At 41.0% G+C, this 23,833-nt stretch overlaps 1 protein-coding gene and 1 long non-coding RNA gene across 2 annotated transcripts in view; one reads left to right on the top strand and one right to left on the bottom strand.

The window, feature by feature from the left end:
- The window catches only part of SORCS3 (sortilin related VPS10 domain containing receptor 3), a 590,518-nt gene that overhangs the window by 132,263 nt on the left and 434,422 nt on the right, over positions 1–23,833 (bottom strand). The window contains exon 7 of the mRNA XM_059173261.1: positions 15,653–15,771. Coding sequence (XP_059029244.1) covers positions 15,653–15,771 — 119 coding nt within the window. The remainder of the gene's footprint in view (positions 1–15,652; positions 15,772–23,833) is intronic.
- LOC131830716 (uncharacterized) lies at positions 127–15,655 on the top strand. Its single transcript, XR_009353321.1, has 3 exons — positions 127–219; positions 9,760–10,622; positions 15,500–15,655. It is a non-coding gene; the product is annotated as an uncharacterized LOC131830716 (long non-coding RNA).

Here is a 23,833-nt window from a genome sequence, read left to right on the forward strand (position 1 = left end):
AGAGTGAGCAGACTTGTGGAATGGTAGCATTAGGAGGGAACTCTGGAGTCATGTACCTCACTGCCTTCCACGCTGGATTCCATGAAGTTCTGGAATCCTACAGTGATACCTTGGAGGTGTCCACAATGGATGATGAAGAGGCTGAGTGGGTGGGAGAATTCGTCCAGTCCCTCACTCTCCTTAAACTGGATCCATTCCACCTGTATCTGGTTTATAAAGGTGAGGGCCCAGGGTCACTGAGGGAGTGAAGGGTGAGACCAGACTTAAACCCAGGAATGCTGTACTGCCCACCCCTCTCCTCCATCGACCTGCCCAGCCCATCCTGTGGCGCACTGTCTCCTACCACAGAATGGTCTCTTCCTTTGAGCACTGGATGGTCCTAAATTTAGACTCCTCAAGTCAATTCTCCAGTTGGAGGCCTAGCTCGAGCCTTACCTTCTCCAGAAAAGTATCTTTGATCATATCAAGCCTCATGAGTCTCCCTTAACCTGAGAAAAAGCCCAGCACTTTCTCAAGAGCTTCTGAACATTGCTTAGGGTAAGAGTACGGCCATAGAGTCCCAACCCCTCACCTAGTCTGAAACAAAATGAAGACACCATTATATGACCTTCATTTAGAATAACAGGGACACATTAAGTGCTCAACAAATGTTTGTTTAATGGATGAATGAACGAACTATTAATCCTTCTGTCTCAGAACCTATCACTGCCCAGAGCACTCAGTAGGTGCTCAATCAAATTAAGCAGATCGATCAGCCACTGGCTCTGCCACTATTAAACTCTAAAAAGACCTTAGTTCTTAACCGATGATCATGATGGGTTTCAGAATCAGATTCTTAAAAGTTGCTTGCGAAATCCAAAGCATTTGTTTACCCCATTAGCTAGCTACAGAGGTAAAGGCAGAGCGATTAAAATTTTTAAAAGCTGAAACTCTGAAATAAATAGATCTGTATCCTAGTTAGAATGGTAATGGGGAGAGGAGTGGACTTAATAGTCTTCTTCTCAGTCCACAGCCCAAATGCCTTTATTATCAGCACTGTCGTTTTTACAATACAATTATCTTTAATAGGGGAAGGCCCCAGGAAAGGCATTTCCTGGGAGCTATGCTTCGGAAGAGAGGGTGTGGGGAACTTACTGGGACTTGGAAGGGAAAGACAATGGGGAGACCCAGCTGGGTCATGATTCAGTAGCTCCTCTGCTCCCAGGAATGGGACTCCAGAGAAGCTGTGCCAAGAAGCACATGACGGAAACTGGGTAACTCATGGCGAGAGGTACAAGGAAAGTGGGGAAAGCTGAAGAAAGTGGAGGCCCGGATGGTAATGAAGATTAACCATGCTGCCACTCACACCGCCACCACCCCCCACCCTAGCGATGAGTCTTTGAATAATCCTCTAAGTGCTTCTGAGGGACAGCTCTCAGAGGTACAGGCATGATTGCATTGCACTGAATCCCATTAAGCCTTTCTTGGGTTAATGGTGCAGAAAGTTTCTGATCTGAAACAAAATTGAAACAGATCCTGACAAACAGTCCACAGAACAAGGAGGGAGGAAGGCTTCCCTGCCCCTGGTGTCTACCACCATAGAGGCAGCAGCTACCTCTCTTCCACTTTTACAGCATCTGGAAAAGTTTCTGGGAAAAACCGGCGATGCAGGGTTAATGTGAAGATTCTTCACATTGGGAAAACAAAATGAGAAATAGATCACTGTCCTCCTTATGAACCCAGGCAGCTCTGATATCATATCCCAACCCTGCCGTCACTGAGCTCCAGGACAAAGGGGGATTCTCTGAACCTCTTTGAAATTCTCCATGGAACACTAAAGAGAATAATGTCCATCACACCGAGATCCTGTGAAGATTAAAGTAGAATTAAAGAAAATAAAATGCAAGCTTAGCAGTCAACCATTTAGCAGGAAATATGAGACACCACAAATCAATCGTGACAACCATTCTTTCAGTTTGCTGATGGGTGGGTTAAAAACTGGTGGTGGGGTTACCTGGAAAGAGCATTCTGACGCATCACTGCTTTGAAAACAGGAAATTGCATATTTTCCAATATGGAAGAGATTGAGAGCGGCTGATCTGCCTCCTTTGGGCTGAATTACAGAAACACTCGTGGTCCTCTGGACAACATATCTAATTTCCAGACCAGAATGCACAGGCCGCATCTAATCATGAGGCTCCTGGATAATTAAACACAACGAGTGCCACCCTTCCTATAAAATATACTGCGCCCAGAATCCATGCCACTACTCTTCCTTCTCAAGCCCATGGAGACACCACTAATTAACAGCAGCAGTCTTTCCTACTGAACCACAACAACACAGCCTTCTATGCAGCTATTACTAATTACCCAAAGGTGATACACAAAACGAAAACAACTTGACACCCCGAAGCCAGACATATCCCATTCATGTACTACTAGAAAAGCAAATAGTTGTGCTATAATAACAGGGCAAATGACAGAACAATTCTCAGAGATTAAGGGAAAAGATTCCCTACAATGCTGGCCTCACAAGTAACAAGTATTGTAACTTTCATGGAGCTTCTGCAGATCTCTTGGGGAAAAACAAGTCTTCATCATTCATTAGGGACATGAACTGCAAAGCCCTGAATGGAGTGAAGAGATCACCAAGCCTCAAGGATTGCTGGGCATTCAGGAAAGGAACAGCTCCTCTGCGAGCTGCTCTGTCTCAGCAGGAGGCACAGAGGACTCATCAGCATCTGAATGGGAACTGGTGCCTAGAGAATCAATGAGATGGGATTGGTCAGAGAGAGCCTGGGAAGTGAGCAGAGAAAGGGAACCTATGAAAAGCTCTGAGAACAGCCCATATTGAAAGGGTGGGCAGAGGAAGAGCCCAGAGAGTAGGAGAGGAAGAAGAAGATGCCCGAGAGGTAGGAGGAGGAGCTGAAGCACACACTGTGAAAGGAGCAAAGCCCAGTGTGCTCAGGGATGCGCTGCAGCTAGAGACCCTGGGGCTGTAGAAGGGTCTGCTGAGTGAGTGATGGAGAGGTGTAGTCTGGACGGAAGTCAAAGACATCTTGATGAACTGGCGTTAAGTACTTTCAATGGAGTAGACAAGGCAGAAGTCAGTCTCAGGTGGGTTAAAGAGAAGAAAATGAGAAAGTAGGATAAATAATACAGACAGTTTGGAGTGCCTGGGTGGATCAGTGGGTTAAACCTCTGCCTTCGCCTCAGGTGAGGATCTCAGGGTCCTCTGCCCAGTGGTGAGCCTGCTTCCCCCTCTATCTCTGCCTGCTGCTCTGCCTACCTGTGATGTCTCTCTCTGTGTGAAATAAATAAATAAATAAAATCTTTAAAAAAAAGAAAACAGATAGCTCTTAAGAAATCTGCTTGTGTGGGACGCCTGGGTGGCTCAGTTGGTTGAGCAGCTGCCTTCGGCTCAGGTCATGATCCCAGGGTCCTGGGATCGAGTCCCACATCGGGCTCCTTGCTCCGCAGGGAGCCTGCTTCTCCCTCTGACTCTGCCTTCCACTCTGTCTGCCTGTGCTCGCTCTCGCTCACTCTCTCTGACAAATAAATACAATCTTTAAAAAAAAAAAAAAAAATTAATAAAAAAAAAAAAAAGAAATCTGCTTGTGAACAAAAGATGGGACATTTATAGAGAGGAACATGGGGTTCAAAGAAATTTTTGTTTTCTTTTTTTGATTTAAGGCGAGTAAATATTTTAAAATATTTCAATACTGATGGGAAGTCTAAAATAGGAATGAACATGCTGAAGACATACAGGAAGAAGGCTAATAGGTAAAGCCAGTCCCTGAGAAGTTAGAAAGGATGGGATTGAGGGTTTGGATTGAGAAATTTGATATGGGCATGCAGTTGATTCTAATTTTCTTGGATAGTTCAATTTGTTCACATTACTGTAAACATAAGGCGCTCAATAAATTTGAGAGTCTCTTAGTTTCCTTGAGTTGGGTTCTCTCTGCCTGGAAATGTAGAGACTGCGATGAGGGGTTTTATGCAGGTAGTTTTGTTTTGTTTTGCTCAGTTTTCGGTGGGGGGCTGTTTTGTTTGTTTGCATTTGAGAAATGATCAATTTCTCAACAAAAGAAGGAATAAAAGAGGTAGAACTAGAAAGTAGGAAATGAGGGAGGAAAAGCCATCCCAAGGAGAGTTACTGAACTGGTAATTACTATGAGTAATAGTTCAGGCCCACAGGGGACCCTATGAAGACCCATGGAGAACGAGGCTCCGCATCACCCTCACGACATAGGAAGAGGCACAATTAGCCCAGAGGAGCCTAACACCTTGTACTTCAAGGTTTGTTTATCTCCACCACGATGGCAAAAGGGTCTCTTGCAAGCATCTCATTTGGGAGAAATCAGCCCAAATCAGAAATCAGAACAAAAAGCAAGAGTTTCACAGTGCTGCCTCTGCTTCTGGGCTGGCAGCTGAGCAAACACGAGCCAGAAGGACGTGGGGTGCGACCTCTTCAACGCCAGGATCAACTAAACATCATGACTTACACTAATTTGTGGTTGTTCATGGAACTATTTCAAATACTAGTAGCAACTTTTACATCAAGGCCCTAAAATCATTGCCTGTATAGGAGACACATCCCAGGAACATGCTATTTAAAGAACTTCCATTAGTGCTGGCTGTTGAAAACACCTCACTTAAGATTCTGAAAGCGCTTCAAGAATATTCACCTGAAGATGTCTTTATTGAATTTCTTCTGAAGACAGTCTCTGCAACTCTTTCATTTTCCTTTAAACTCCTGTGTTGTAAATGTGTCCCTAATGATGAAATTGCTATTTATTTAACATTCAAATCTCTCCCATTAAGGCCAAATTAACATCATTTAAAATATTGCCAAATAGTTTTTCTTTGAATAATTACACTCTATTAATTTCTGCCTCAGGGCTTTTTTTTCTGTCAGAAAGATAACTATTAGGGATACAGTAGACATGCCATAGAGACTTTGCTAACTCCCACACTCTTGCCTAAACCAGGAACTTAAACTATCAACACCTGGGAGAGCTAGGGACCAACATCCTCAAGAAGGCACTCAAGAGTCTTGAAAGAGAATTAAACCCCAGCATATCTACAGTTACATATCTATCATGAGAAGTTGGTTTCTCCGATAACTAGTACTATGGAAGGCACGTGGGAAGGTTTTATCACACACATATGTCGATACATGGGATGAACCCGTGAGTGATTACAAAATGAATTTGGGGAAAAGATTTCAAAATCCTTTCCATGACCGGCTTATAAAAACTCTTCAAAGAGAATGTGCATACACAGAAGTAGGGAGGCTGACTTTTGCATGTGGATTAATCTCTTGATTCTTGCATTTGATAGGGCTCTGTAGTTTTCAGAGCATTTCAAAGCCATTATCATCTCCTTTGATCCTCATAAAAACCTTTCAATTTAGGCAGGGCAAGGGGCATCCTTCCATTCTACAGAGATGAGGAAATTAGCATTCTCAAAGTCCAAGTGAACTGTCCCGCGTTCCCTGGCTGGTAGGTGGCAGAACCCTATCATCCCAAGTGCATAAGTTCAGGGTCCTCTGCCCCACATCAGACCACCAGCTACTTGAGTCATAAACTGCCTGAGAGCAGGGACAACACCTTCCAGCCTGCCATGCTCCATTGTATCTGGCATACTTCTAGGACCTCAAGAAATACCTGTTAACTAGCTACTAGTACTTATTAATTGCTAATACATCTAGAATACTTTTCAACTCCGAACAATAACAGCTTGTATCCGAATTACTGACTGAGCGGCTCCACTGTTAATACTAGAATCATCCCAGGACCCCGCTTCTGCATATCATTGCTCTGCCCACAGGATTCCTTGCTACAGAGGGGACACCTCTTTGGACTACATCTACACAACATTACCAGGAGCTGAAAGTGTGGATCTATACACTGATACTGGTCTAGTTGTGGATGTTAAGGATTGGGCAGAATGAGGATGGCATTCCCTTTGAATTTTCTGCTTTCTTCATGCCTCTGGAGTGTTTTGTTTGTATTTTAATTATAGATCTGTTTTTTCTCTTGTGTTTTAGATATCTGTAATAGACCTGTATCATTTAGTACAATTGTACTCACAGTGAAACTCTGTTCAATGAGTAATGAATCTTTATTTCACTGAGGGCCACTTCCTGTGCCCTGAGGAAGGAATGAGTCCAGGCTCCGTGTAGTTCAGCGAGGACACACAATTCTCTTAAGATGACTTATTAGGGCTCTATTCATATTTCTTCATCACACTCCCTAATAGCCAGGGTATGAATCCTATCCCTGAAGGGATTGCATTGTTACCACTCTTGAACCACCTACTCTCCAGGATAATCACTAAAAAAGCTACTCCATAAGGAGAAAAGGCAGGATTTCCAACCTTCTTGGCTCAGAACACAGAAACCAACTTATCTCTTTCCCCCTGCCCCTACAGAGGAAAGCCGATTTCTCTTTTATCCATGTGGAACGGAGACATTTCAGGCAGACACTTTCCCATTAAAACAAGGGCTCTTCTGGGAAGGATTAGCTCCTTTTGATTTCACTATGAAACCCCAGGCCCTGGGGCCCCCTGCATAGAAAAGGCATTGACAGATTAACAAATTTCACAGTGTTCTGTATATCTTCAGCTCAGCTGAAAGCAGGAGATCAAACATTTGGTCCCCTCAAGCAAAACCATCAAGATGACTATATTTACCTCTTTGTCAACAGAACAATAAAAGGTGAGGCAGAACCTTTGGGGTCTCTCCTAAACTGTAGGAGCCATGTGAGTAGTAGATGGACCCTTCAAGCACACACAGGATACAGAATCAAAACTAATCATGTTTAGGAAAAAAGAAATAACTGGGCATGGGAGCTTTCCTTTAGAAGGACAAATTTTTTTGAGGGTGAATTTTTCATGCAAAATCAATGTCATGGGAAGTTTACTATGCAGAGGTTACTGGGTTTTTGGTTATTGAAACTTTAATCTCGAATGCATATGCATTTGTATATGGCTCACTCGTGGATAAATAAGTATGCCTTAGACACATACATAATATTTATTAATTTCCAGAGAAAGAAAACGGGACTGCATGTCATCTGATTCCCTGGTGGTTCAGTTGTCTGCATGCAAAAACATCTGACCTTTGACCCATGGAACCAACTGTGCTACAGAAAGTCAGCGGTTTTCAAACACATTTTAGCAGCAGATTGTTTTTGTCAAATGAGAAAGGTATTAAGAACCCAGCAAACAAAAACTGAGTAACTCTACTTAAGGAGATGTTAAGAATCTTTTTCAGTAGCTCCTGAAACAAGTTCCCTAACACTCAATGTAAATATAACCTGCCAAAAATCACATTTGGAAAAAAAAAAAAAAAAAAAAAAAAAAAGCCTGTAAGAACGAGGGGATCAACCGGCAACCTTTCCTGTAAGATTTTTTTTTTTTTTTTTCCCAGTTGTAGGTCTCTGATGGCACTAAAAATAAGGGATATCAATACTTTACAAAACTAAAAAATTCAAATGGATAAAACCCTTAAAATTATGAAAAACTAAAGCCACCAGAGCCCTTTATGCCCACTCAGCTATTATTCAGCTGCTCAGATTGTAGGCAAAGAAGAAAATAATGTGGCTTTATAAGGTTCCCCTTTAAAAGCCAAATTCTGGAGTGACAGCAAGCATCCTTCAGAAAATACATAGTCCTCAGAGCCCAGCTCTGCCTTAGCAGTGCTCCCTGGAGATGTCTCCCATAAGGGCTGGGCTGGACCTGAGCCTTGACACACTCTAGCTTCTTCTCTTGGGATCATTCTTCAGTAGACATTGGCAGGAGAGGTAGATACTACCTACTATGATGCCCAGATGCCTTCCTTGTGCAGATATCAATCTGTGGGTTTAAACCCTGGAGGAGAAGCTACTATTGGTCTGAGGATTTTCTGCCCTCACAAAAGCCTTCTGAGGCAGCTTTATTTCAATGAACAGAATGAGGAATCCCTGCCTTTTTCTTGCTTTTGAGATGGACATTAATCATTGCAGTACAAATCTGACCTCCTCCATAAAGCCATTTTTTTTTTTTTAGATTTTATTTATTTATTTGACAGACAGAGATCACAAGTAGGTGGAGAGGCAGGCAGAGAGAGAGGAGGAAGCAGGCTCCCCACTGAGCAGAGAGCCCAATGCAGGGCTTGATCCCAGGATCCCAAGACCATGACCCAAGCCAAAGACAGAGGCTTTAACCCACTAAGCACCCAGGCATCCCCCCTTAAAGCCTTTCTTGAGCTCCATTTCAATTTTCAAAACTCAGATCCTCCAAAAAAGATTAAAAATTCACACTGGTTACAGAAATTGCTCTGAGATGGCTTCCAATAATTAAAAAAAAAAAGCAATAAATGACAACAAAAAATAAATAGGAAAAGAAAGTAGCCACGTGATCACAAATGGCCAGTAGGAGAAAGGAAGGTGCTACAATGGGCAAAAAATTAGTTCTGAGCTTCTCGGCCCTATAAAGGGGGAAACACAAAATTACCCAGATTTCATGGAAGGAAATAAAAAAGGCTCATCTCACCTAGACAATCTTCTACTTGATTTTCCTGCCACTTAATTCCCTCCCACAACTACACCTGTCCTTGGATAAAGGTCCCCAAGTATTATGTTCTCTCACTTTCTTAACTTTATGCCTGCTTCTCTCCCACCTGGAATCATCTTTCTCCTTCACCTCCCTAACTGGGATTCCTAATCTCCCTTGATAGGAAGCTCGTATTAACCTGCCTCCCGAAGCTCTTCCTGCCTACTCCAAGAGCAACATGTGCTTTGCACTAATACAGCTCTCATCAAGCTACATTATAATTGTTTAGCTGTCTGTGTTCCCCACTGGGCTGATTGTATTTTAATATATTTAAATGAATGAATATAAAAAGGGTACTGAATAACATAATGGATAATTGTTGGACAGCAGTTTTATAAAAATGCAGAGATATTCCACATATGGTCATTTCTTATGCAGTGAACAATTGCCAATTACCCTAAGTTGTCTTATATTGTTAGTTGGAGAAACAAGATTCCCTTGCTTTAAAAAGATAACTTGCCTTCCCTGAGAATAAGAATGGTGTCTTATCTTCTCAGTTCAGTTCCGTTCAACAAACATGTACTGAGAACCAGTCATTACACTATGCAAGAGAAACACTGATGTACGGTAAGGCATCGTCTTTTCCTCTTAAAGTTTACAGACCTGGCTGGCAAGACACAATACACACGGGTTAAGTAGTCAGCAAAGAAGTTTTGTGCAGCCCCAGCTGAGGATGTCAGGGAAGATTTTCTATAGCTAGCAATGCCTAAGTTGAATCTAAGGATAAGTTTGTCTAATAAATGGACATTCCAAGCAGGTTTGTCATGCAAGAAAGGCATGTTAAGCAACAAATGACATCATGTATGTATGGACACTGAACAGGTTTTTTTGTTTATGAAAGGGTAAAATATAATAAGGAAGGTATAGAGGGAGCCATAGTGGCTAAAGAATTCCCATGAGGCTGATGGGAGTATGCAGGATACTAATATTAAGGAAATTAGATTTTAACCTACAGGTGGTGAGCAGCCACTGGAGGCAGGAACATTGACCTTTGTTTTAAATAAATTACTTTGGAAGTAGTGCTGTGAGTGGACTGGGGGTGGGGGTTGCAGGTCAAGGAACAAGAAAATCAGTTAGAAAGATATTGCAACATTTCAGAAAATACATAATAAAGCTTTATAAACGGTTTTAAATAGCCAAGTAATAATGGTGCTTCCTTTTTTCCTCTCATAAACCACCCAGGAGCAACAAGAAAAACAAGAACTAAAAGTACAAATTCTATTCTCAATGAAAATATGGCCCTGAAACACAATATATACATGGAAAGGAAGCCAAATTCAGTGAAGAACAAACAGGGAACAGACAGGCACCGAGGCAAAAATGCCCACAACTACAAATCATGGATCAAGTCAGAGAAATAGCATTCTCTGAAGAGACATTTTCCCGGGAACAAAACTAACAATCTATTATTTGAAACCAAAGGTCTGTGTGCCCCAGGAATTGGCAGTGGGTCTATTCCAGGAACTGGGTGGTGATAAGAAGCTGGAGAGGTGTGGCCGGATAAAGAACAGCCAGGCACTTTTACCTTATGTGAAGGACCCTATCACAGACAAACTATTGGGAGTTATATGGAACTTCACTGAGAAAAAAGGAAGATTTTTGTTATGCTGAAATAGAGCTCTGGTCCATCACCAAGAGGAAACTCCTCAGTCTGTCCAGGAAGAGCTCATGTTATGAAAAAAATAAATAATGGTGAAAAACATAAAAAGAAAACAGCACAGGAATTATAAAATAATATGGCAAAATAAGAGAGGGTAAGGGACAGAAAAAATTAATAGCAGAAACAGAATAAAAACTGCTTCCATGAAGCAAATGAAAGTTGTGACCATACTGCTGATTAAGAATAATCTGTATGATGAGGAGATCACCTCTGTATGAGAAGAATTCAAAGTAGAAATACAAGAGCTAAGGGTAGCTATGTTGAGACAACATAAAGTCACAAAATATAAGCTATCAAAGTTCAGGAAAGAAATTCAACAATAACAGCAAAAAAAATGCAAAAAGAAGCCTGGACACTGCTAACTACTCGTTCATGGACAATGTGGGTAAGATTTTTTTTTTTTTAATATCATTTTGCTTAGGGAATTAAAACTGATTAGAAGGGAAAAAATGATGACTCTCCTTTGCTTATCCTGTCTATTGTACACATCCTAAGTGTTTTAGAGGATGAGAACCAAAATAATGAAACTGAAATACAATATATATTTCAAAATATGTATCAGAAACTTTTGAGAAATTAAAAGGTAAGGGCAAATTGAACCAACTGAATGAGACTTACATTTCAGGAAAAGGAATTGACACAGTATGACCAACCACAAAACATATACTAACAAAGCAAATAGTATTCAAATATATATTTTTAAAAGGACTTTTAGGTATCAAAGGGCAAAAAAAAAAAAAAAAACTTAGGACACCTAAAAGGGAAAATATCAGACTGGCCTGACATCATAAGATTCAATAAATTAATGGAGCAAAGTTCTCATGGAAATCAAATGACACACATATTTTATAGCCTAAAGGGAGAGATAAACATTTTCAACATTCAAAAACTTACCTTTCCTGAAAACTTTACTAAAGGAAAAACTGCAGACAACCAAGGAACAAATAGGAAAACTACAATAAAGGGCCTAGATTTAACTATAAAACTAAAATCAAAATAAAAGCAGGAATCATGGTTTACAGAAGTATATAAATGCTCTGAATGATTTAATTAACAAAACTGGAGTTGGATACAGGTCATAAACACAGGTTATTTTTTTCTATCTTTGTTCAGCCATGCTTCATAAAATATTTAAGTCTAACAGCATTATATTTTAAGTTTGAAAAGCAAACAAAGAGATAATATGACCGTCTAAAACCAGGGGAGGAATTTAAGAGAGAGAGGAGGAAAGAGAAATGCATGGAAATCTATTAGTTGTGTCACTGCTCATAGAGGAAATCAACAGATATTATCCAAAAGTTAGAAGATCTGCTGTTATATTCATAAAGTAGCTAGAACATGTATTCAAAATTATCAAAGAAAACACAGTGTCAGAAAAGCAAGGAAAACATCATATAATGAATCTTTTTTTAAAGAAGCAATTTTAACTAAAGACTAAGCATACACTGTCAGAACTAAGACATATACTGATCAATGTGAAGGCAGGGACTCATTAGCTGCTGCTGGCCGAACGACACACATCTGTACCTGTCATATGTACAGTTGTCCATGTGTAACCCACGGACATGCTTTCACTTTATTTTAAACTTAGTCAACTGAGAGTTGCAAATAATCACATTTCATCTGTGTTTACTTAGTGATTGATGAAATTCCATGTTTTTCTCAAGAGTATTGGCCTTTTGCATTATTTGGGAGAATTGTTACTCCATGCTTCCCATCTCTCTCATGGTTTACAAAAAAAAAAAAATCCTAAAACAGCCTTCCAGGTCCTGTGGGATCTAGTACCCTAGGTCTTCCTGTGGCTGTCTATAAACTCTGTGACAAGGTCTCCTTTACTCCTTCTTTCTCATCCCTAATATTAGAGTGCCCTGTGCCCTGCGGTCTTTGCATTGTTTTCTTTTCTGTCTGTACTTGCTCATTTGGTGACTTCAATTTTGTAATTCAAAAATAACATGGATATGCTGACATCCTCCCAACTTATATCCCTCAGCCTTGGTCTCCTCATCACCTCTGCTCCTAAAGCCAGACTCCAATCTCTCCTGTTCACTCCATGTCCTTATGTGGGGATCAAGAAAGTACAGGGCCCAACACACCCAGCTCTATGTCCTGCTCTCACTGCTGACTTCCGCTGCCCACTCCTGGTTTGCCACTCACCAAATGAGTCCTTTGCAGGTCATCCTAAATAAAACAACAATACCTACTGATACCTAACATTTACATTCCTCATGAGTTTTCAGCCAGCCCATTATCATTACCTAATATATTCTGTAAATAGATAAATAGATAATAGAACAAGATAGATAGAAAGATAGAGAGAAACATTTCTATAGCATTGTTTTGGGACTTTACAGATGTAATTAACAAATAGAATCTGCCCAGCAACCCATGAAGTGAGAACTGTAATTACTCTCTTTTTATAGATGAGGCACAGCTCAAGGTCATGCAGCTGAAGTGGAGCCTGCAGAGGTTAGAATAAATCTTGGCCATCGGATTTCAAACTACAGGATCTCAACCACCACTCTTTATAGGCTTTCATATCTACATATATAAAAAATATGTATATTTTATATATAATTATAAATACATATAACATATATTTACATATATTATATATATATATTTCCCCGTCTCCCACTAGAATACAAACACCACTTGGGCAGGAACTTTATTATGTTCACTGCCTTAACCTCAGCTCCTAGAGCAAGGGCTTGAAATGTAGCCGGCAATCAATAAAACTTTATTGACTAATGGGAACTCATATCTTTCAAACAAAATAAAAATTGATGCTTATGAACGAAGAAACTACTACTGGCTTCCAGACTAATAATAATAAAAGATATTTCAGAATAGTTAGGAAAAAAAAAACCTGGATGTCTGCCTGCAGAGTTACAGAAAACTTCATGCAATAAAAGGAAAAATGAATTTTTTTAAAAATCTGAACATTTAAAAATTCTACATCATGTTTCCCAGAAACGATTCTGCCATGTTCATCATTATATACAGTATTAGCATTAAGGAAAGGGCAATCAGACTGGTAAATTCATAAATCATCTCTGTGCTTCTACCTTGAAAAAAAAATTATAGATAAAGAAATACAAAGCCTTAAACTGGGACCATGGCAATGCAAATGGAATGAAAGGAAACAGCTGAGAAATAAGTCAGGGTGGTAAGAACAGGAGCCTTGATTCACTGAATTTGGCGACATAGACAAACTTCTAGTTTTCTGCCTTGAGTGACCTGGTAGAGGGCAGTGCCACCAGTGTGTCAGGTTCAAGGGGGACACGCTGATTTTATTTTAGCCATACAACATCCAAGTTGAGATACCAGGATGACTATGAGACATAAAGATCTAAAGTACAGGGTAGAGGTCACAATTCCCTGACTCAAGAGTCATGGGAATATAGAGATGGTACTTAAGATCACAGGATCTCCCAGACAGTGAGTACCAGGTGCAGAGAGAAGCAAGCCAAGGGCCAAAGCTAGGAAAAACCAAGGGGTGCCTAACATTGTTTATTCTGCATTGTATATGTTCAATATATACTCATGATTAAGGAAACAATGGTGCCCATGACCTGCCAAGATTTAGGGAAAAAACAGTCTGAGATTCTGGCTTTTACTTGAACTAAGAAATAGGGGTTTTCCTTTTTTTTTTAATTTTTTAAAATTTCTTTTCAGTGTTCCAGAATTCATGGTTTATGTACCACACCCAGTGCTCTATGCAATATGTGCCCTCCATAATACCCACCACCAGGCTCACCCAACCCCCCACCCCTCTCCCCTCTAAAAACCTTCAGTTTGTTTCACAGTGTCCACAGTCTCTCATGGTTTGTCTCTCCCTCCAATTTCCCCCAACTCACTTCTCTCCACCTCCCCCATGTCCTCCATGTTATTATTTATGCTCCACAAGTAAGTGAAACCCTATGATAATTAACTCTCTCTGATTGACTTATTTCACTCAGCATAATCTCATCCAGTCCCGTCCATGTCGCTACAAAAGTTGGGTATTCATCCTTTCTGATGGAGGCATAATACTCCATAGTATACATGGACCACACCTTCTTTATCCATTCGTCTGTTGAAGGGCATCTTGTTGCTGCTGGTTTTCTTGAACCAAAAAGACCTCTCTTTCCCTCCCTTTTTCAGGGTGGTTTTTGAGTGGCTGTTTACTTTTCCTACATTTTACAAGCCCTCAAAAGTCTATACAACTGATTTTTCAAAAGAAGTAACCTCTCTGTCTACAATCTATCCATACAACAAGCAGTCACTGAGCACCCTGGATTTACAAAGGCTTCGTGTTAGAACCAAGGATGAGGAGTAAAATGTGGGTATAAAATATTGTCCCTATCCTCAGATGGTATAAAATACAATTGAGAAAGAGGACAAATCCACAAAGATTTAAGTAACAATTCCTAATAGTCCATGTGCTGGAGGACTGGCAGACAAGAAGAGCTGCAAGGGTTCAGAGGAAGAGAGGTAGCCCAGCTCGGGAGGAGTGGGGCAGAGCTGGACTAAGAGACCAGGAGTGGGGCAGAGAGTATCATTCATGTGCTTAGGTCTGAGCAAACTCTTGGAGAGTCCAAAGATCAAGGTTTCTGTAGGAAACAGTTTGCAAAGGAATGGACAGCAGAAGGGTAGGAAGGCAGAGTGGGGGGAATTCAAAACTTCAGTCGGAGGTCAGGTTAGGGTTAGGGTTTCTCACACACACACACACACACATACACACACACACACACATACACACTCACAGTCACTCAATGGAGAATCACCTTTCATTTTTTCCTCTTTTTTGCTCTTCTCTGCATCTCCTTCCAGGGAAACTCAAGACCTAACACAAAGCTGCCCTTGCTTGTCTATAAATGCGAGTCACACCTAGCTTTCTTTTTGAGTCAGAGTTTTTGGGAGTGCAGGATTTTAGATTTGGCACATATTAGGGAGTAGTTAGTGCTGGAAAGGGAGGGAAAATTCAGTGAATTCTAGATTGTTCTAGAAAGAAAATCCTAGAGATGCTACATTTCTTGAGGATTCTCATTCCCAAGTTCAACAGGTCACTTTGGACAGAAATGGGTTGGAGCTTTGATAAACTAATTAAACTCAGATCCCATGGGAGATGTGGCTCTAAGTAACCTCCAAACCATAGACCGAGTCCTAGTGATTTCCAGACGCTTTTTGGTATAATAAAACAGCAACCCAACTGAGGATTCAGTGGGCCACTGAAGACCCCTCCACATATTACTGACACATAACCCCTTCTCCTTTCACCAGAAGTCTTGGATCCCCCCAGAGAACAGGTCACCAGAGCAGCAAATGAGGGACCGCACCCCAGCCCATCTTCACAACCGTGGAAAAGCCACCCTCATTTTCCTGACATCACCTGAGCATCCCCTCTCTACCATTGACTGCATTTTCTGGACTCACCTGAATGAAGATATATTCATCCTGAACAACCAGGGAACTGATGTCAATGGAACGGGCAAAAGGCCCACTGCGAGTGGTCTCGGCACATTCCTGGATCCTGCAGGTGAGGTAGTGAGCATCTGAAACAGGAGAGCAACACTTAGATACAAGGGCACATGGTGACAAAGTTCTCATCAGCACCCAAGGCTCTACCTCACAGGAAAGCAACGATGCAGTTTAAAACAACAACAAGATTTCATTCATATTCACACGAGTTATAATAATTTTTAAAATGACAATGTCTAGATGAGGCAGTGGAGTGGGGAAAGAGTTAATCTTACATCCCACTCGCAAAAGGGTAAACTGGTATAGTTTTTTGGAAGAACAAATTGGAAATATCTATCAGAATTTTAAATGCGCATATCTTATACCACCAATTCTAAAGCAAGCAATGTCTTTTAGAGAAATACTAATATATTTTCCCAAAGAGTCAAGGGCAAAGATGCTCATTGTGGCATTGTTCACAGCAGTGAAAAATCAGAAACAAGCTAAATGTCCCTGAACATTTCAAGAAAGCAAGGTGCACATATTACAGAGGGCTAGCTGCAATTAAAAGAAGTAGATAGAAACATATTCACATGCTGATTTCTCTAAGATCCCTGGTCCTTTTTAAGTAACCTTTGACAAATTATTTGCCAATATGATAGCATGATAGAACTCAAGTCCCCAAGAAGCTTTGTCTTTATAAATGTATAGGTTTGTGCCATAGTGCATAGAAAAAAGGTTTGGGGTTTTTTTTTTTTTTTTGAAAGATTTTATCTATCTATCTATCTATCTATCTACCTATTTGAAAGAAAGAGAGATCGGGGGGAAAGCAGAGGGAAAGAATCTCAAGCAGACTCTACGCTGAGCACAGAGCCCAACTCAGGACTCAATCCTATAACCCCAAGATCATGTCCTAAGCTTAAATCAAGAGTCAGGTGCCTAACCCACTGAGCTACCACCCAGGCGCTTCTGTGCATAGTAGAAAGTTTTAAAGGAACCCATTAAAAATTAGCTATGATTACTTGTGGAGGAAAAGAAAGGACTTGAGGAGGTAGTATCGAAGTGGGACCTTTGCTTTTTATATTATATACACCTTTACGGTTTTTACAGCAAGAATGTATTCACCTATTACCTGCATAAAATCTATAAAACTTGTATGATTACTTGTCAAATCTTCTGAAAATCTCAGCAGGTGAACAGCCCCTCAAGCAACCTAGGAACATGATAGCAGAAGCTGTAGCTGAATCTTTGACTATAAAATGGGTTTTGATTCTGATAACAGGGCCATCCCAGAAAGGCACTCCACTCAGTTATTTGCTCCTTAAGGAAGAAGTACAGGTAAGTCTCTGTGAAGACACCTGCGTGTACATTGGCTTTTAAAATAGTTTTAATTGAACAGTATTTAAAAATAGTAAATGGCCAAAATTAAAACTTAAGAATCATGTTAGTATTAACAGCAGAGAGGTCTTCGTTATCACCTAAAACTACGTTCATTACTATATGTATCTCAAGCGACTGTAACCTGGGATGTGTGCCCAGGTGTGCCCAGGTGTCACAAGCTACAGTGGAGGGGGCTCAGGGGCACCAGAGATAAAGGCAAAAGGCTTAACTAAGCAAAAATTTGTGACAATTGAGTTTAAACCATGAGTACACTTTAAATTATCTCTGTTGATCTTTAACTAATTAATTTACTGGTGGCTTCACTGCATCCTTCCTGTGTGCACACAATGTCCTGGGGTTGCGCAGTATCAGGAATACAGCGGTGAGCGAGACAAGGGTCACTGCTGACTCGGAGGGGGCTCATCACATCACCTGTCGCCAGCTGTTACACACATTCGTTTATACAGATGGTGCTGCTTTAACAAGGAAACATATTTGGGTAAGAAATGAATTTATTATGGGCTACATTGTGACTTCCTGAGCGTCCAGAGCTGAACACAGTCTATTTTTGTTGGTATTTTTACTCGGATCACGTCAAACATCCACCTCCTTCTCTCCATCCGCGTTCGTATCCCCTGACCACGAGCGCAAGCCTCTTCATTTTACTTCTCTCCACATGCCATATACCGCAGATGGTTCCTAGCCCTGACAATTCTGCCCTGAAGTGCTTCCAGAGTCTCTCCCCTTTTCTCCACAAGCCCTGCTGCTTGCCTGGGATGAGACCTTCTCATCCGCGTGGCCCTGTTGCGTCTGTCTCACGACTAGCTTGCATGTGCGTGACGGACTGGAAACCGGACAGGCTCGAGGCAAGGAGCCAGAGTCATCTCTAAAACCCAAACCTGAGCTCATCTCTCCTGGCTTCCAAACAGTTCTGAAGGCCCTGGGACAAAGCCCAGACATCTTGCTATAGAACAGAAAGCTTTTTACAAGAAGCCTAATAAAATCAAATGCCCAAGGAGCCAGACAAATCATGTGTAGGAATAAAATGAGCTGGATGAATATGACAGATGGCAGCTGGCGCACGGCCTCGGTGTCAGGGGTCACTGAGGAGCGCTGGTGACTGCAGCAAAATGGCCAACACAGACTCTTGAAAGAGAAGCGGCTGCTCAGGGTCCATTTATTGTTGACATGCAGGAATAAGACATTCTGTGTTTTATAAATCCACTGTCCTTATTTTTTTAAGGTGAGATTTCCTGATCTAAAAAAAAAAAAAAAGAAGAAGAAAAAGGACAGCTAGGGGCATCTGGGTGACTCAGTTGGTTAAGTGTCCCACTCTCGCTTTTGGCTGAGGTCATGATCTCAGGGTTGTGGGATTAAACCCCACACTGTGCTCAGTGCAGAGCTGGCTTGTCCCTTTCCCTCTGCTCCTCCCCGGATCATGTGCACTTGCTCTCTCTCACTTTCTCTCTCTCTCAAACAAAGAACATCTTAAAAAAATGAACAGCTATTTTAAATCAAAACAGGGTGCAGTTCAAACACCAAAAAGCCAAACAAAACAAGCTGCCACAGGAGCCACTCATTCCCCATCTCTATCTGTAATTTTGTTCCTCCTTACCTCTCTGGAGAAGAGATAGACCCTCTCCCCACCTTTCCTGACCTGTTAGCAAGACCAGCTTGTTCGCCATTCTGTACGTACAGCCTACACATGCTTTCCTCTTTGTCTCCGTTCGCAGAAAGAGCCAGGAGTGGCCAGGCTTTCCGCTTCTGGCTGAGAGGAGAAAGGAAGGCAAGGAGCCCAGGCTGGGCAGGGCAGCCCATTGCCTGCCACCAGGAATACTCTTGGACCCAAAAAGCCAGAGTAATTTTCTCCTCGAATAAGGCACTAAAACCCAGCAAAAAGCTATAGTAAACACATATGAGGAAACCACAAGTGTTGACATGACAACCTGCTTCTTTCTTGCCAGCCAACGTCTCAGAAAGCTCCTTACAGCACGAATCAAAGGTACACATAGGAAGACACCTGCTTGTCCCCGCCTCCCCACAACAGGCTCATTTTCCCCTGTCTATTTCCTATTCACTCTCACTTTTGGACACTTTGAAAAAAAAGAACCAAGTGTATTCAAGGCCACCCCAAACAAAATCAAAACCTACCTAAACCTTGGCCCACAGCAAGTGAGCTATTGTGCCAAACCCATCTTACTTCTTGGCTCTACCCCTGCTTGCTACTGCCCAGGATGAAACGAAAGGTCCAATTTAACAGGAAAGCAACTCTAAAATGAATTTTTCAAATCCACTTAAAATTCAGGGGCCTTGCAGTCTTTAGCTGGACTCAGAAGTCTCAATGCTTTTATTTTTCAAAACACAGAGACATGATAGTAAGCATGATGGCACCCACTGCCTGGTGAGAACATAGAATGTGGGGGATGAGGAGAGTAAATTAGCAGGTAGACCTGACCACTAGATGAAAGTGATTGAGGGTGACATGGGACTATGGGTGTCAAAGGTGAGAAGGGGACACCAAGAACCTCACATTTGTGAAAGTTCTCAAATTTGGGCTTTGGACATTATCATGATATGAGGCCAGATATAGTCATGGACATTCAAAGATGAAACTGAAAGATACTTGTCATTTCGCTTGAATCCCAAACTAGGCTTCTAACACTTGTGGCCTTTTCATTTGCTTTTAATAAAAACACCAGATGCATGATAAAATGACAGAAGGCCAGATCTCTTGAGCATAGCATGATGTTTCAGAGCAAGACTTCTGAAGCTAGAATGGGCTGAGTTCAAGTCCTAAACCTGCTTCTTGTTGGTCACCTTTGACTAAGTAGCACAGTTCCTCACAAGTCAACATCTGTCTCCAAGAACTGTCATGATTAAATAAGATCATGTAAGAAAAATGCTTAGCACATTGTTGGATACATTTTAAGAGATTAATGAATGTTATCCCTCTGTTATTATGAAAAGAGAAGGAAATTTAACACTCGGCATCTCTCATACCTTCAAATAATAACAGGCAATGTTCTGTTTGACTATGGAGAATCAAAAGGTCATATTACAGGTTGTATTAGGAAAGTCATATTCTGAAATTATATCACTGTTTAATTTCTTAAAGTACTTTGGGTGTACAGATAAGAAAAAGACAAAAACAAAAACATGTCTGAGCTCAAATAACCAAGGAGTTAAAGGAGGAAGTAGCCTTTGTGTTCAGTTAAGGTAGAGAAGTATAGTACATGAGAAGGGAATGCCTGGAAAGGGAGTAAAAACTACACATGGTCTTTTAGGTAGGCAAAGCTCATGGAAAGCACTATATAATCACATGTTAATGGATTAACTTTGACTAATCCATATTCTGAACTTTTATTTTCTATCCTTTCCTTTGAAATGTTTTCAAATGGAAAACTAGAAAGACCAGATTGAATGAAGAACTCATTTGGATACCTCTGTAAGAAAATTAGAGAGTGATTTCCCCAGTGGTTGAGAGTCAATCATTACCCCGATGATTAATGTATTTCTAAATGTCAGATGTCTTCCTAGTGTGTCTCAAAGAGCTGGTGTATTCACTGCTCCGCTTAAAAGAGTTAAAAGTCAAAAGCTTTGTTCCCTGCAAGCAAATAGAGGGATCTACTCAGTAACTTTAGAAATATCTGGCCCTGCTGGAACTAGCTCTATCACTGGAAGACAATTTAGGGATGGTGCTGTAAGGGCCTATTCAGCCAGAGTGGCCCCACTCCGGTTGAACTACCATTTTGTTGTAAAACTTAAATTGACCTTACCACCCCCCCAAGGGGAACTTACTTAAAAACAAGTCCCAGAAACCAGTCCCAGGTAACAAAATCCAAATACAAGGGTGGATCAGGCCAGGTGGAGGTATTCAATCAGTGGGGGCGCATACTGTCTCCTAGCTACCAAGGAGTATGGGCCCCGCCCTTTGGGTACCTTTTGGGTGCCAATTCTGAACAAGGTGATAGGCTGGTTCAAATGTCTACTAGGGTAATTCAATTGGTCACCTAGCATGACTGTGCAGCTTTCTCTGTGTGTTACAATTTAATTGGCCAACTGTGTGGGGCCAGGCCCAACCACATGGCCTTTGCTCTATAAAAGTTAGTCTGGAAAGCAGGGAGGGGTCTCCTCTCTGTAAGGGGCGGCCCCGACTAGTCTGTTGGACAGTTGGTTTGATTCTTGATGCTTGGCGTGAAATAAAGCTTTGCTTGAATTTCACTTTGTATCAATCTCGCTCCTTTAATCACGGACCCATTATTGGGGTACCCATTTTGGGGGGACCCAACAGTGTGAACGTCTCCCTAGTGTATCCAGTCTTCATGCCTTCCCACGTAGCAGATGCTGAGCCAAAGCTCTCATATAGTGAAAAGAGGTGGTCTTTGATTCATTCTTTTTTGTAGTGGGTCAAGGTGTACATGAAACTTTAGGTGTCAGGCAGTCCCTGAAGTTCCAGGAAGCAGAGAACATTCTCAGAAGAATCCCACACCAGGGAAAGAAACAGAATATTCCCAAGTGAACATTGTCTTGGGGTCTGCATTGGACAGAGGAAGATCTGAGAACATGTACAGAAAATATGCACAGAGAGAATGAAGGAGATAATCTGGCATCTTTCACCTTCTTTTCTTCCTAAGGAACTATATTTTTGCCAGGAGTTCTATAAGGCCAAGGGAGGCAGTCTCAAACTTCACCCAACCAGCAAGGCAAACTTTACATCCATTTACATCCAGCATTTCTCTCTGTCAAACTTTTCCAAAAGGGTCACACCTCCTTAGAAGCATAATATAGTCTTAGTCATCTTTGTCTCCTAAGCTAGTTAAATGCTAGTTAATTGAATTGATTTACATTAAAAACCTAAACTTTTTTGTTATGTTGAATGATACTGTGACTTGTGGTAATGGTTTACCTTTGAGATTACTAAATATTCAAATTCTCCTAGCCATCTTGCCTCTTACCACTTCAGAGAGAACTTTCCATGAATCATTCAACTTCCATCCCTTTAGGTAATATGCATTTTGTCAAAATTTGAAGAAGTGCATTAAAATTATGAATGAAAAGCAAATCAGCTCCTTAGATCTCTTAGAGAAATACTCAGGTGCTATTTATTTTGAATAATAACATTAACTCTCTGATGAAAATAAGAACAAACAAACAGATTCCAGGAAACTTTGAAAAGTCATTTAGCTACCATAAGCCTCTGTCACTGATAACAGTGACAATGACATAGATGATGCCAATGTGGCAATAATGAGAATGATGCAGATGACAATGATGACGACGATAATGATGATACTGATGATAATGGTGACAATTATGATGACAGATGACTGTGATGATGACAATGATGATAAAGACAACAATGATGACGATGGAGAAAACAAGAACTAATATTTTTGAATGCTCACTATGTCTTCCAGTATTGCAGGATCTACACGTATTAACTGATTGAATTGTGGCAACAATGCCATAAGGAGTTAAAATTTTTACCATCCCCATTTAATAGATGAGTAAACTAAGGCACAACAATTAAGTGATTTGCCTGAGTTCCACAGTTTCTAGGAAATGACAGAGCTGGGATTGATACACAGGCATACTGACACCAGAACTAGTGATCCCAACCATTACGTATTTGAACAAAAAAAAAAAAAAAAAAAAATCAGTCTGGGATGCCTGGGTGGCTCAGTCAGTTAAGCATCTGCCTTCAGCTCAGGTCATGATCCCAGGGTCCTGGAATTGAGTCCCACCTCAGGCACCTTGCTCAGTAGAGAGCCTGCTTCTCCCTCTGCCTGCTGTTCCCCCGGGGTTGTGCTTGTGCGTTCTCTCCCTCATTAAAAAATTCATTTTATTATTTTTAGAACACTAAAATTCCTTACCATCAAGGATGGTATGTGAGGATTTCATTATAAAATGATTATTTTTTAATTATTATCTTATGTGGGGCACCTGGGTGGCCTAGTCGTTAAGTGTCTGCCTTTGGTTCAGGTCATGATCCCAGAGTCCTGGGATCAAAACATGCATCAGCCTCCTTGTTCAATGGGAAGCCTGTTTCTCCCTCTCCCACTCTCCCTTCTTATATTTTCTCTCTCTCTCTCTGTCAAGTAAATAAGCAAAATCTTTAAAAATTTTTTTAAACAAATAAATAAATAATTAATGTTAGTCACCATACAGTACAGTGTTAGATTTGATGTAGTGTTCTATGATTCATTGGTTGTGTATAAAAGCCAGTGCTCTATGCAATTCGTGCCCTCCTTAATACCCATCACTGGGCTAATCCATTCCTCCACGCCCCTCCCCTCTAAAACCCTCAGTTTGTTTTCTGGAATCCACAGTCTCTCATGGTTCAACTCCCCCTCTGATTGCCACCTCCTCATTTTTCACTTCCTTCTCCTCATCTCCTCCATGCTATTCCTTGTGTTCCATAAATAAGGGAAACCATATGATAACTGACATTCTCTGCTGACTTATTTCACTTAGCATAATCTCCTCCAATCCCATCCATGTTGATGCAAATGTTGGGTATTCATTCTTTCTGATGGCTGCATAATATTCCATTGTATATATGGACAATATCTTCTTTATCCATTTGTCTGTTGAAAGGCATTCAGCTCCTTCCACAGTTTGGCTACAATAGACATTGCTACTATGAACACTGGGGTGCATGGGGCCCTTCTTTTCACTACATCTTTATTGTTGGGGTAAATACCCAGTAGTGCAATTTCTGGGTCATAGGGTAGCTCTATTTTTATCTTTCTAAGGTACCTCCATACTGTTTTCCAA

The sequence above is a fragment of the Mustela lutreola genome, chromosome 4 (genome assembly GCF_030435805.1).
Source record: "Mustela lutreola isolate mMusLut2 chromosome 4, mMusLut2.pri, whole genome shotgun sequence".
NCBI lineage: Eukaryota > Metazoa > Chordata > Mammalia > Carnivora > Mustelidae > Mustela > Mustela lutreola.